This window comes from Carcharodon carcharias, chromosome 16, assembly GCF_017639515.1.
Source record: "Carcharodon carcharias isolate sCarCar2 chromosome 16, sCarCar2.pri, whole genome shotgun sequence".
Taxonomy (NCBI): domain Eukaryota; kingdom Metazoa; phylum Chordata; class Chondrichthyes; order Lamniformes; family Lamnidae; genus Carcharodon; species Carcharodon carcharias.
Window position 1 is genome coordinate 16,104,739 of NC_054482.1, and position 14,564 is coordinate 16,119,302.

General features: G+C 45.3%; 1 protein-coding gene across 1 annotated transcript in view; it reads right to left on the reverse strand.

Moving 5' to 3' along the window:
* LOC121289235 (procollagen galactosyltransferase 2-like) overlaps positions 1 to 14,281 on the reverse strand; it is a 208,902-nt gene extending 194,621 nt beyond the window's left edge. Inside the window, exon 1 of the mRNA XM_041208464.1 lies at positions 13,938 to 14,281. Coding sequence (XP_041064398.1) covers positions 13,938 to 14,167 — 230 coding nt within the window. The 5' untranslated portion in view covers positions 14,168 to 14,281. The remainder of the gene's footprint in view (positions 1 to 13,937) is intronic.
* Positions 14,282 to 14,564: the final 283 nt, after the last annotated feature.

Genomic DNA, 14,564 nt, shown 5'->3' on the forward strand with positions numbered 1-14,564 from the left:
ATTAGACCTGTCATATCCCTCAGTCAGCATTCAAGAACATCCACTTCCCAGAGAATAACAATCAGGAGTGTAAAGCTTGGCCAGTTCATCCTGCTGGAGCCTTGGATGTCCTGCAGTAACCCCCTCACAGCTATTTCACTTGAGGCAGATTGCCAAAAGACAGTCAGTCCTGATCTGTGTGGGTAGGTGTTTATGGTCAATCCATTTATTTTATACAGTTTCAGTAGCATGGATAGGAAGTGAAGATGAGCTCACTAAGCCATGCTCTAAAGTGTAGGTGTCACACCACATATCACACCCTTGTTGTCTTCTGGCTGACTCTTGTGAGGGAGAAACTGGTGTCTCCCCTGCCCTCCTGAAAATGAAAGTTACAAATAGAATGGCAAGTGCATTTAATGCCAATATTCGGAAGGTTGGTCAGCTCTTAAACAGTAATAGCTGTTCTAGTAACCAACCTCCTTGAATGAACCATACAGACAGTTCGCATGATCCTCCTTCTGTATATTTTCCAAATAATATAGCCTCAATGTTAAAAAAAATCTGGGAAGCACTGCACACAGGATGTTTAACATAACAAAATAAGGTGTTCCTTTTCTCTTTATGGGCCATCCAACTTGTCGGATCATGTTTTTAATGCCAGTTTTTAATGTGTTTTATTAATATATGTGCAGAAGATGATGATTAACTAACTCAATACTTAAATGGATTACCAGAGATAAAATACTGGAGCAGTTCAGGTGACATTGTAAACCGTGGCAGTGAAGTTCAAGCAGTTTATGAATGCCACTTCAAACAGATTATAACATCACTCAATACGCTTTCAAACCTTTATTCTTCATAATCAGTAGCTTATTAAAACTGACTGTGAGCTTTCTAATTCCAGTTTTAACTTGAAAATTGAAATTGAATATTCCTCCTAAGCCTCTCCTTTCCCTGTCTCTGTAACATCCTCCAGCCCTACAACTCTCCAAGAAATCTGCATTTCTCTGATTCTCTTGTAGGTTTTTTTCTGACCCTCCATGGGCATCTGTATCTTCAGCTGTCTAGACTCTGAAAAGCCCTTTTTACCCCTGTCTCCTACTATAAGATGCTCCTTAAAATCTAACTCTTTAACCAAGCTTTTGGTCAATTGTCTTAATATTTCCTTTAGTGGCTCAGCGGGAAATCTTGCCTAATTAACACTCCTGTGAAGCACATTTGGACACTACAAAGTTGAAGGCATTATAAGAAATTCAGGTTGCTGTTGTCTAATTCTGACCAAACATAACCGCATAAGCGATGGCAGACATCTGTGTGGTTGGATTATCAGAAGTCAGATGTAACCAAAGTAAGTGGCAGTGCCCAAGTCCCTTAAAATAAAAATAAAATTATTTCAAAAGAAAGGCTTACACATTATTAAATCTAGAAGGGCATCCAAGGGGACTGAGTTACACATAATAAACTTATCTGAGTGGATCTGATGCAGGAAGTGACAGCATCCTCCTAACTCATGACCTCTACCATTGAGAAGGACAAAAGCGGCAGATGCATGGGAACACCACCCTCCAAGACACACATTATCCTGACATAGAACTGTATCGCTGTACCTGCACTTTGGCTGAGTCAGAATCCTGGAACTCCCTTACCAGCAGTACCGTGGGTGCACCTACACCGCATGGACTGCAGTGGTTCAAGAAGGTAGCCCGCCATCACCTTCTCAAGGGCAATTAGGGATGGGCACTAAATGCTGGCCTTGTCAGCGGTGCCCACATGCCATGAATGAATGAAACATTCAATTTAATGATTTCTTTAAATTAACTTTCAAACGTATGTTATAATTTACGGGTTACCATCCAGCACCTTAAACATTCACTCCCTCCACCACCGAGGCATTGTGGCAGCAGTGTTTACCAACCGCAAGATTCGCTGCAGCAACTCACCATGACTCCTTCAACAGCACTTTCCAAACCTGTGGGCTCTACCACCTAGAAGGACAGAGCAGGAGAAGCATGGGAACACCACCACCTGCAAGGCCCCCTCCAAGCCACACATCATCCTGACTTGGAACTATATTGCCATTCCTTCACCGTCATTGTGTCAAGATCCTAGAACTCACTTCCTAACAGTACCGTGAACGTACCCACAGCATGTAAATCATAGCGGTTTAAGAAGGTGGCTCACCACCACCTTCTCTAGAGAAATTAGAGATGGTTAACAAATGTCCACCAAGTCAGCAATGCCCACATCATATGAAAGAATAAAAAAGTACTTTCTTCATAATGCATCCATGTCCATAGTAAACCCACTTAATTATTTTAAACTTATACACTGATGAAGAAGTCATATGATACAATTTGTCATCTGGGGTCTATTGATTACATGAATACAATTAAATCCTCCACCTTATCTTGCTCAGTTTGCTTATACCAGGTGTTTCAGACGTGTGCTGTACCAGTGTAGAACTGGTTAGCCCATGATGCTTTTCACTCATGTCACGTTATCCTAACACTTTTCTACTATAATGCTTAAAATGTACAAGAAACTACATTACTCCAAACTGTGAATTATTCTGTCAGCATAGAAGCTGTTAAATGCCTTACCCAAGTGACAATTCGATATCTTTCAAACTTGAGACTGCATATGGGCATTTTGAGCACAAGCAAGCATTTGACCAGAATTGCAACTGAATAAGGGGCCCTCAGTCATGAGTTTCCTTGTGTGTAGTGTTAAATTAATAAACTACACAGTTAAGGCTCAGTATTCATTTAAAGTATCAGGTTTACTTGCCTGAATCTGAACACTGGTTAACATTCAAATGTGCTTAATGTTTTTAAAGCAATTTTTCAGGTAATGAGCTAAATTATGTATATGTAGCAGATTTTATTTGCATATTACTCTTAAATTCTCTATCCTAAAGTAACTTCCAAAGATAATGTGTTTTTACCCGAGTTAAGAAATGCAAATTATCTCCATATGTTTAAAAAGAAATAGTCCTCTAATTTCTCTCCTCTTCTAATGATTCAGTGGATTGCCAGAACTGGCCTCTGCAGTTAACCTAACTCTCACCCATTTTAATTATGCCAACTGGCCTGTTAATTTTGCCCCACACGGCATACACAATCACACACAGGTACTATAATAGCATGCTGTCATCATACAAGATGTACTGTTGAGGTATACAATGTGTACTGTTCCAAGGCACACAGTGAGTTGTAAAGCCTTTGAAAAATAGAAGAGGTGACATCCTGAGTAGAATCACACGGAACCGTGATAGTAAAGGTCAAACAACTTTTGCAGCATTAAAACACAAATCACTAAACGTAGAAAAATAAAAACAGAAAATGCTCAATGTTGAGTATTTCAACTGTTCAGATGAAAGGTCACAGACCTGAAATGTTAGGTTTGTTTCTTTCTCCACAGATGCTGCCAGACCTGCTGAGTTTTTGCAGCATTTTCTGTTTTTATTTCAGATTTCCAGCATTTTGCTTTTGTATAAAGGTACCTTTGCAGGTTAATAAGGCCATTAAAGAAAGCAAGCAAATTAATTGGGGTTCATTTCTCGAGGGATAGAATTGAAAAACAGAGAAATCATTTTAACCTTGTATAAAACCTTGGTTAGACCAGAACAGTTTTGGTCTCCATTTTATATGATGGATATAGAGGCACTGGTGCAAAAAAGATATACTGGGGTGATGCCAGAAGTGAGAAGTTATACCTACCAGCAAAGGTTGAACAAACTGGTCCTCTTTAATTCAGAAAAGAGAAGGCATTGGGGATAACATGATAGAGATCTTTAAGATTATGAGAGGGTTTGATAGGGTAGGTGCAGGGAAGATGTTTTCATGCCAGGCAGGCCAAAACAAGGTCCATAAATACAAGACAGTCACTAATAAATCCAATAGGAAATTTAGGAAAAACTTCCTATGGGGTTAGGGGTAATACATTAATGTGGATTGAGGATTGATTAAAGGGCAGAAAACAGAGAGTACTAATAAACATGTCAGTTTCAGGTTGGCAGGCTGTAATTAGTGGGGTACCGCAAATAGTTGGGCCTCAACTATTTACAGTCTATATCAATGGCTTAGATGAGGGGACTAAGTGTAATATATCCAAGTTTGCTGAATATACAAAGCTAGGTGGGAAAGTAAGCTGTAAGAGGTTATAGAGCAGTTAAGTGATTGGGCAAGAAGGTGGCAGGTGGAGTATAATGCAGGAAAGAATGAAATTATCTACTTTGGTAGGACGAATGGAAAAATAGAATATTTTTAAAAGGTGAGAGACTTGTAAAGCTTGGGATTCAAAGGGATTTGTGTGTCCTTGTCCTTAAATCACAGAAGTTACCATGCAGTTTCAGCAAGCAATTAGGAAGGCAAATAGTTTGCCAGCAAGGGGTTAGAATTTAAGAGTAAAGAAGTCTTGCTGCGATTGAATAAGACCACATCTGAAGCACAGGCTTCTTCCTATTTCTTATGTTGTTATGTTTTTTTACTCAGCGACCGATTAGAATGTGGAACCTTCCAAAAAAAGAGAGTAGATGAAGTGACTAACATAGATCCACTTAAGGGAAAATTAGATGTGGGTAAGCATGAAGGAGGATGGAAGAAAAGGATATGCTGATAGGATTAGATGAAGACTGGCATGTACTACTTGGGCTGAATGAAATGCCTCTTTGTTGTACATTCTGTGTAAATGTATGGAACATTTACATTCGCTAACATTTGTGTTACTGTTCCCAGCAACCCAACACCCCCATACCAATGCATTGGGAAGTCAAGATCATGTGGGACCTTCAGACGAAGCACAGTTATGTGATGCGGGATAATTAGGCCAGGACATGCAAACATCATTCAGTTCCTGTTTTAAATTCATACATTCTGTTCTTACTTTTATCAATTTCCAGTTTAAACTCCTATGCTCAAATTTGTGGATGTAAACTTTTCAAAATGTAACTACATCCTCCTGTGTTGCACTGCTTCCACTGTTGGGTGAGAATTGTTGCAGCATGGCAGGTTTACATGAAAATATTCATTTTTAATGTACTGGATTTTGTGGTAGTTATGAGGCAAAACTGTCAGCAATCGGAATGATTGCTTCTCTAAAACTGGCAGCAACTTCTGTAGTGAGCACATGTACAGTTACACATGGAAATCCAGTGGGGTGCACTGTTGAAGTGCACAGCAATCAATTAGAAATCACTAAACTGATGAAAACTTTCCCTTTTACTCTGTAATTTCAATGTTAAAATCTACCTGAAAATGTTACACTTTATTGGTGAGCTGTAACTGGGTTTTAACAGAGAACTAAGTCATAACCATTGCTGAAGAAACTATCTTGACCAAAATCTATATTTATATTCCTACATTTCTTTTCACACAAAACAGCTTTACGTAGTAAGAAGTTTTGATTCTGTTAAAGTCTTTAGTGAAGGAATACCTGGAAATCCTGTTCTAAAGAAGTCCTGCTTCAATAAAGATGCCAATCTGACCGCAAATATTTTGCAGGTCCCTGCTAGTTTAAAAATAAGTTAAGGATGATCAAAGCATTTTACTTCCTGGTTTGCTGTCTATGAGAATATTTCAAAATGATTGGCTATTTAGCCTGCTTGATGATATCATTGCTGCTGGACGCCTTGACTTGGTGCCAAATTCAAACTAACATTAGAAAAGAAGAAATCCATGACATAGAGATTATTCAATCTTTATGAGCAGCTTTCTTTGAGATCAGCAGTGAGTGCTATTGCTTCTCCACTGATTGCAAAATCCGCACCATGTTGAGCATGAGAATTTATGAAGAAAAAGTTGACAGGAAATATGCAGAGTCATAATACATTAATGGAATGTTACCGAAACTGAATGCATCAATCTCAGATTCAGTAGTAACTTATTCAGATATGAAGTACATGCATAGGGAATCTCTCTCTCTATCTTCAGGTACCATGCCATAAAAGGACGTTGGTGACCACGGATCTCCATGTTAATCTTGCTCTGGGTCCTCTTTGCTGGTGATACATTCATCCAGGTTGCAAGGCTCTTTAGAAAGATAATTCTTTGTCGATCTCGATCTCTCTTACCATCAATCTTTCCCATCAGCATCAGACTTTCTAAATCTTATTTCTTATTACTTGCCCAAGAAACTCCAACTCTTTCTTCCTGATCTTGGTCAGCAGAGTTCTTTCAGTCTCAGATTTCACTTGTATCTCTTCATTGGCAGTGTGACCTGTCCAAGATATCTTCATTATTCACCTTAAAAACCACAATTCTGCAGGCTCAATTCTGGGATTACAGGAGAGACAGTCAGTATGTCACAGGCACTCGGAGCTGACTAGCCTCCTCCTGTGCTGTAGTTTTGATTGTTCTATGAAACTCCCAATTATTGAGACAGAATTACCTGGAAAAACTCAGCAGGTCTGGCAGCATCGGTGGAGAAGAAAAGAGTTGACGTTTCGAGTCCTCATGACCCTTCAACAGAACTAGGTGAATCCAAGGAAGGGGTGAAATATAAGCTGGTTTAAGGTGTGTGTGTGTGTGTGTGTGTGTGTGTGTAGGGGTGGGGGGGGGGGGGGGTGCGGGGGGAGGGGGTAGTTGGGTTGGGGGAGATAAGTGGAGGGGGGGTGTGGTTGTAGGGACAAGCAAGCAGTGATAGAAGCAGATCATCAAAAGATGTCACAGACAAAAGAACAAAAGAACACATAGGTGTTGAAGTTGGTGATATTATCTAAACAAATGTGCTAATTAAGAATGGATGGTAGGGCACTCAAACTATAGCTCTAGTGGGGGTGGGGGTGGGGGGAGCATAAAAGATTTAAAAATATTTAAAAATAGTGGAAATTGATGGGAAAAGAAAAATCTATATAACTTATTGGAAAAAGCAAAAGGAAGGGGGAAGAAACAGAAAGGGGGTGGGGATGGAGGAGGGAGTTCAAGACCTAAAGTTGTTGAATTCAATATTCAGTCTAGAAGGCTGTGAAGTACCTAGTCAGAAGATGAGGTGCTGTTCCTCCACTTTGCGTTGGGCTTCACTGGAACAATGCAGCAAGCCAAGGACAGACATGTGGGCAAGAGAGCAGAGTGGAGTGTTAAAATGGCAAGCGACAGGGAGGTTTGGGTCACTCTTGCAGACAGACCGCAGGTGTTCTGCAAGACGGTCTCCCAGTTTACGTTTGGTCTCTCCAACGTAGAGGAGACCGCATTGGGAGCAACGAATACAGTAGACTAAGTTGGGGGAAATGCAAGTGAAATGCTGCTTCATTTGAAAGGAGTGTTTGGGCCCTTGCATGGTGAGGAGAGAGGAAGTGAAGGGGCAGGTGTTGCATCTTTTGCCTGGGCATGGGGAGGTGCCATAGGTGGGAGTTGAGGAGTAGGGGGTGATGGAGGAGTGGACCAGGGTGTCCCGGAGGGAACGATCCCTATGAAATGCCGACAGTGGGGGTGAAGGGAAGATGTGTTTGGAGGTGGCAACATGCTGGATTTGGCGGAAATGGCGGAGGATGATCCTTTGAATGCAGAGGCTAGTGGGGTGATAAGTGAGGACAAGGGGGGCCCTATCATGTTTCTAGGAGGGAGGAGAAGGTGTGAGGGCGGATGCGGGGGAGATGGGCCGGACACTGTTGAGGGCCCTGTCAACGACCGTGGGTGGAAAACCTCGGTTAAGGAAGAAGGAGGACATGTCAGAGGAACTGTTTTTGAAAGTGGCATCATCAGAACAGATGCGACGGAGGCGAAGGAACTGAGAGAATGGGATGGAGTCCTTACAGGAAGCGGGGTGTGAGGAGCTGTAGTCGAGGTAGCTGTGGGAGTCGGTAGGCTTGTAATGGATATTGGCGGACAGTCTATCACCAGGGATTGAGACAGAGAGGTCAAGGAAGGGAAAGGAAGTGTCAGAGATGGACCACGTGAAAATGATGGAGGTGTGGAGATTGGAAGCAAAATTAATAAATTTTTCCAAGTCCCGACGAGAGCATGAAGCAGCACCGAAGTAATCATCGATGCTTGTTCCAGTCCTACTCCTGCCCCCTTCCACAACTCTTTCTCCGGTACATCGATGATTACTTCGGTGCTGCTTCATGCTCTCGTCGGGACTTGGAAAAATTTATTAATTTTGCTTCCAATCTCCACCCCTCCATCATTTTCACGTGGTCCATCTCTGACACTTCCCTTCCTTGACCTCTCTGTCTCAATCTCTGGTGATAGACTGTCCACCAATATCCATTACAAGCCTACCGACTCCCACAGCTACCTCGACTACAGCTCCTCACACCCCGCTTCCTGTAAGGACTCCATCCCATTCTCTCAGTTCCTTCGCCTCCGTCGCATCTGTTCTGATGATGCCACTTTCAAAAACAGTTCCTCTGACATGTCCTCCTTCTTCCTTAACCAAGGTTTTCCACCCACGGTCGTTGACAGGGCCCTCAACCATGTCCGACCCATCTCCCCCGCATCCGCCCTCACGCCTTCTCCTCCCTCCCAGAAACATGATAGGGTCCCCCTTGTCCTCACTTATCACCCCACTAGCCTCCGCATTCAAAGGATCATCCTCCGCCATTTCCGCCAACTCCAGCATGATGCCACCACCAAACACATCTTCCCTTCACCCCCACTGTCGGCATTCCATAGGGATCGTTCCCTCCGGGACACCCTGGTCCACTCCTCCACCACCCCCTACTCCTCAACCCCCACCTATGGCACCTCCCCATGCCCACGTAAAAGATGCAACACCTGCCCCTTCACTTCCTCTCTCCTCACCGTCCCTAGGGCCCAAACATTCCTTTCAAGTGAAGCAGCATTTCACTTGCATTTCCTCCAACTTAGTCTACTGTATTCGTTGCTCCCAATGCAGTCTCCTCTACATTGGAGAGACCAAACGTAAACTGGGAGACCGTCTTGCAGAACACCTGCGGTCTGTCCACAAGAATGACCCAAACCTCCCTGTCGCTTGCCATTTTAACACTCCACTCTGCTCTCTTGCCCACATGTCTGTCCTTGGCTTGCTGCATTGTTCCAGTGAAGCCCAACGCAAAGTGGAGGAACAGCACCTCATCTTCTGACCAGGCACTTTACAGCCTTCCGGACTGAATATTGAATTCAACAACTTTAGGTCTTGAACTCCCTCCTCCATCCCCACCCCTTTCTGTTTCTTCCCCCTTCCTTTTGTTTTTTCCAATAAGTGATATAGATTTTTCTTTTCCCATCAATTTCCACTATTTTTAAATATTTTTAAATCTTTTATGCTCCCCCCACCCCCACTAGAGCTATACCTTGAGTGCCCTACCATCCATTCTTAATTAGCACATTCGTTTAGATAATATCACCAACTTCAACACCTTTGTGTTCTTTTGTTCTTTTGTCTGTGACATCTTTTGATGATCTGCTTCTATCACTGCTTGCTTGTCCCTACAACCACACCACCCCCCTCCACTTCTCTCCCCCAACCCAACACCGCCCCCCCCCCCCCAAACACACACACACACACACACACACACCTTAAACCAGCTTATATTTCACCTCTTCCTTGGATTCACCTAGTTCTGTTGAAGGGTCATGAGGACTCGAAACGTCAACTCTTTTCTTCTCCGCCGATGCTGCCAGTCCTGCTGAGTTTTTTCCAGGTAATTCTGTTTTTGTTTTGGATTTCCAGCATCCGCAGTTTTTTGTGTTTATTTTTGTTTTTATCCCAATTATTGAGTACCGGCCCAGGGTGTGGTTTAGCAACATTGATGCAAAACTGAGTTTAGGATGACATGTCCTGTGAAAATTTATCCAAACACCATCCCTTTCCCCTCTGTTTGGTTCAGGTCAGTGTGCCACCCAGAAGTCAAATTCAGGTTGGTTCTGACTGAGGATCCCTGTTCAAAGCTTTCACCTTCATGCAAAACCTGAGTCTGGACCAGACTCCAATGAGACCGGAGTCGACAGGGAGACCCCAAAACATTTTTCAAGTGACCAAAATGTTGCCTGATCAAACCTCAAGGAGTGCTCCCAACCCTAATGGGCAGGGATGACTTCGCCGTATCTAAGGGTGTTCTCTGGGTAAGGAGCTACAGGTCAGGCTAAGCACCAGTCTACCTGAATCAGACACCCCTCTACAGAAACAAGCCAGGGTCTGCTGGATGTAAAACCCTGCGAGAAGGGGGAAGCCTCATGGGCCGTTCAGTCCAGTAAATGTGTTTTAAAAAGAATGTAGGAGGTACATGTGCAACCCCTGAGCATTGCTCTCGGCTCCGGGAGCTGCCTGATGCACTGGCCTCTCACTGCCTAAAACTGCATGGCTCTGAGCTCAGTTATTCAGCTTGCTTTAATACTGCACTGGGAAGCTTTTCACGTCCGCACTTTATTGAAATATAGAGCATGGTCTCCCCTCCCACATAATAACCCCAGACATCTTTTTTCCCTAAAATAAAACCTCTGGGTTATTCTAACGTCACGTTCGCCATCCATAGTGAGAGCCAGCAGGATTGGGAGTGTGAACTGTCGGTTTGGGCGATTTTAAAGGATTAAATCCGGCCTCCAAACCCGCGTGTATCCGCGGGGGCGGCGCTAAATCAGCCCCGCCACTCGGTCCAGGAAAGCGGTGTCTGTCTCCCACCGGCTTACATTCTCTACAGGTAAAACTAGAGCTGGGGGCGAGAGGGGATTGCAGCCCCTGTTTAATAACCATCGCGCCTGCTGGGGGGTAACACCCCCGGGGGATGCGGGGTGGGGGGTTTGCTGTTAATGGTGTGTTCCCCCTCTCCCCCGACTGCCCAATGAACGGGGTCTCCACGCCGACTGGCAGTAGGTAGTAACCTCGAGAGTCCGCCTGGACACCCAGGCACCGTTTGAATGGATGGCGAGTGCTCCACACCGTTACCCAGATGGGGATGGGCTGAGTTGGGTGCTAAGGACGCGGCTGCCGAACATGCTGAGAACCGCAAGACGCACGCCGAAGAGGGGTGTGCATCGCATGAGTTTTAACAGCTAACATAGAGCACATTCATCGGCCGCCCAGAGCCAAGCAGGGTTTCTGCGGTGCTCCTGCTCACTGAAGCTGAGTGCAGTGTGATCCACGCTTACACTGGGACATGTTCACCATAACCCGGAGCCCTCGGTCACTACAATTGGAACCGGTGACAAGTTGCTACTATACTTTAGGCACACACTGTGCATGTCTCTTCCTTCGGCCCTGGAGACTCTGGGAGCGTGATGTTTACAAACTGGGACAAATTTAAGTCATTAACCCGTTAAAATAATTGCTTGCTGGGCTGCGAAGATTCGGCCCAGGGAACACGGGGTCATCGAAGTCATTGCTCAACAGAACCCGATTGTTACCATTGAATGAATGAAGTTGGCGTATTTAATGCAGCAAGCCGGGGACTTAAATTAAAAAAAGACACATCTCCACCACCCCAAACCCGTTGATGCAAAATGTTGAATATGTTATAAACCCCGCCCACACACCCCGCTGTCAGCCTCTGACTGCACACACCACCAGCGTAGTTGCTCCCTTAACAAACTACAAGACCCTCAGCTTGATTTAAATAGCAAGTCTCAAGGAAAAGCCGAATAAAAATCACATGTCCAAGATCCATCTGCAAGTAGCGAGAGAGACACAGAGACACACACCCAAACATAGTGCCCTCCTGCTAAACAGCCTCCAGCTCTCAGCTGATGAACTCTAAATATCATTAGGAGTTTACGGCTTACTTTCATTGTTTGTGTGTGAAAGAGAGTGTATGTGTGAGTATGTGTGAGTGAGAATGTATGTGTGTAAGATGGTGTGTATGTAAGAGAGTGTGTGAGAGAGAGAGTGTGCGTCTTTGTGCGTGTATGTGTGTATGAGTGTGTGAGAGTGTGTGTGGGTATGTGTGTGAGAGAATGTGTGTATGAGGGTGTGTGAGAGACAGTGTGCGTGAATGTGTGTGTGAGTCTTTGTGTGTGCGCGCGCGACAGTGTGTGCGTGTGAGTGTGTTGGGGGGATGTGGGTGTGTGTGTGTGAGAGTATGTGTGGGTGTATGTGTGTGTGAGTATGTGTGGGTGCGTGTGAGTGTGTGTGTGTGGGTGTGTGTGTGAGTGAGAGTGTCTGTGTGTGTGTGGGGGGGGGGAGTTTGTGCGTGTGTATGTGTGTGTGGGGTGTGTGTGTGACAGTGTGTGTATGGGTAGGTATGTGTGTGGGTGTGTTTGTGAGAGAATGGGTGTGGGTGTGTTTGTGAGAGTGTGACTATTTGTGTGTGAGAGTGTCTGTGTGTGAGAGAGTGAGTGGGAGTGTGTGTGTGAGAGAGAATGTGTGTCTGTTTGTGTGTGTGTGTTGCGGGGGGGGGGGGGGCGGGGGTTGTGCGTGTGTATGTGTGTGTGTGGGGTGGGTTGTTGCCGCGATGGTGAGCGGCTCCCAATGACAGTAAACAAATTAGCACGGCCTCCCGTGCTCCGGACGAAACAGCCCTCTCCATATAGCGCATTTCAATCGTATTTGATCATTTGTATTGGGAAGCGCTGGGGAGAAAAATCAAAACCAGGACTGTTAAGTTTGCCGCCTGGAGGTATACCTGTGGAGGTTTCTGCACATCACCTCCAACCGCCCATTCTCTCTGGCCAGCAATTGCTTAATAAACAAGCGTTCCTGCCTAAGATAAGCGCAAAATGTGCACACCTCTGGTGTGACTGTAATTTCTCTTCCTCTCCTGCGTTGTTCGCAGTTCGTACACGAGATTCGCAGGACAATAGCGGAGACCTGGAAACCCTCCAACAAACACACACACGCACACTTCACTGAAATACGAGAGGAGCAGCTCAAACAATGGTGCTGGGGTAAGTAATGGGGGAAACTCCCAAGCATTGCTCCCGGCTCTGGAACTACCTCATGCACTGACCCCTCACTGCAGAGCTCTGAGCTCAGTCAATCAGTCAGCCTGGTTTAGTACTGCCCTGGGAATTTTTTCTCACACACACACACACTTCATTGCGATACAGAGCAGCAGTGACTGGTTTCCCCTTCCACATTAACCCCAGACACTTTTTCTTTCTCTCTGAAAGAAGTCTGGGTTATTGTATAACATCACATTCACCATCCAAAGTGTGAGCTGGATAGGGGTTTGGGGTATTTGTACACAAAGTGGGGCGGGAAGAGAGGAGGATTTTAAATCCGCCCCCTAAACCCGCCTGTAACAGCGGAGGCGGCGCTTGCACAGCCCAGTAGAGCCCCACCGCTTAGATACACGAAAGCGGTATCCGTCTCCCCCCCCCCCCCCCCACACTGGCTTATATTCACTCCCCAGCTTGAAACTAGGGCCTGATGTGAAACTCGGGCGGCTTTTCCGCCCCTGTCTAATGAGCATCTCGCCTGCTGTTAACGGAGGCAGCAAAGCCTTGCGCCAATCCCACTCGGAGACTGACTGGGGAGAGGGTGGGAGGGTGGGGTGTGTGTGTGGTGGTGTGATATCTGAATGAATGACAATAATGGGAAAGAGAAGGCGCGGGGACACTTCCAACAAAAGGGGCATCTCCCCGAACGTCCGCCAGCAATTCACACTTTCATCGGACCCCCGCCACGTAAATAAAACCATCCCGTCTGCTCCCTGGCGCTACAACCGCTGAAAATACGTCCACACAGGTGTCTTGTCGAGAAAGACTTCTGGCAGCGCCAGAATAAAATAACACCGACGGATCGTCCTTTCGCGTAAAATGCACGCCTGATAGGGGGCTAAGCCGTATGTTAAAGAGATTTGGAAGCGGCTGAGCTGTCGGTACGAACATCAGCAGAGTTCACCACCGACACAGTAACTGCACGAAAAAATAAATCCCTCGGGTGTGAATCAACAATTCACCCAGTGCCCTGCCTCACAATGGACATGGATGTCATCAAAATAATAACCCAACAAATGTGACGCCTGGCTACGGTAGTCAATCAAATGAATGCGGCTGTTTTTTTAAAAAAAATAATAATAGTAATAATAATGAATCTTTGACTGAAGTAAATCACTTGCTCACCAGAGAGCGATCCTGTCCTTGGGGTAGTCTAACCTCTCGATACAGCCCAGATAATGGGGCAGTGTGCGCGCCGCGTTCCGGGCAATGATGGCGAGCAAAACCTTGGGTCTCAGCAAGGCCGACTCCGCCGCCAGTATCTCCTCTGGAAAATTAGCCCCATCGCCTGCAATCGCTGTCAGTGAGAGCAGCAGGCAGATGAGAGGTCTGGGGAGATGTGTGCACGCAGCCATGTTGTAGTTAAGCGCTCTTAAAGCGAGGCTCTCTGTCCTGTCTCGACTGGCAATGTGCTGCTGCTGGCTGTTAGGTAAGAGTCGCCTTGCCGGCTCTCTCTCTCTCTCTCTTGACTTTTATCACCCGGCGATCTGCATACACTATAAAGGCACCCAGCAGTCAAACCTGCCACAGGGAACCCAACTCTGCTAGAATCTGCTGCTTGTATTTAAGTACCTGGCGAATTTGCATTCCAAGTCGAGCTATTTACTTCTGAACTCCAAATGCAGAATAAATCTCACACTCAGATGACAATGTGTTTATTCATGTGTCTTCTTTCTTGCACTTAGCCACCCAACCCCCCTAAAATGATCACCTCAAACTCCCAGCTGATCATTTTTTTCGTGAATTTATGTC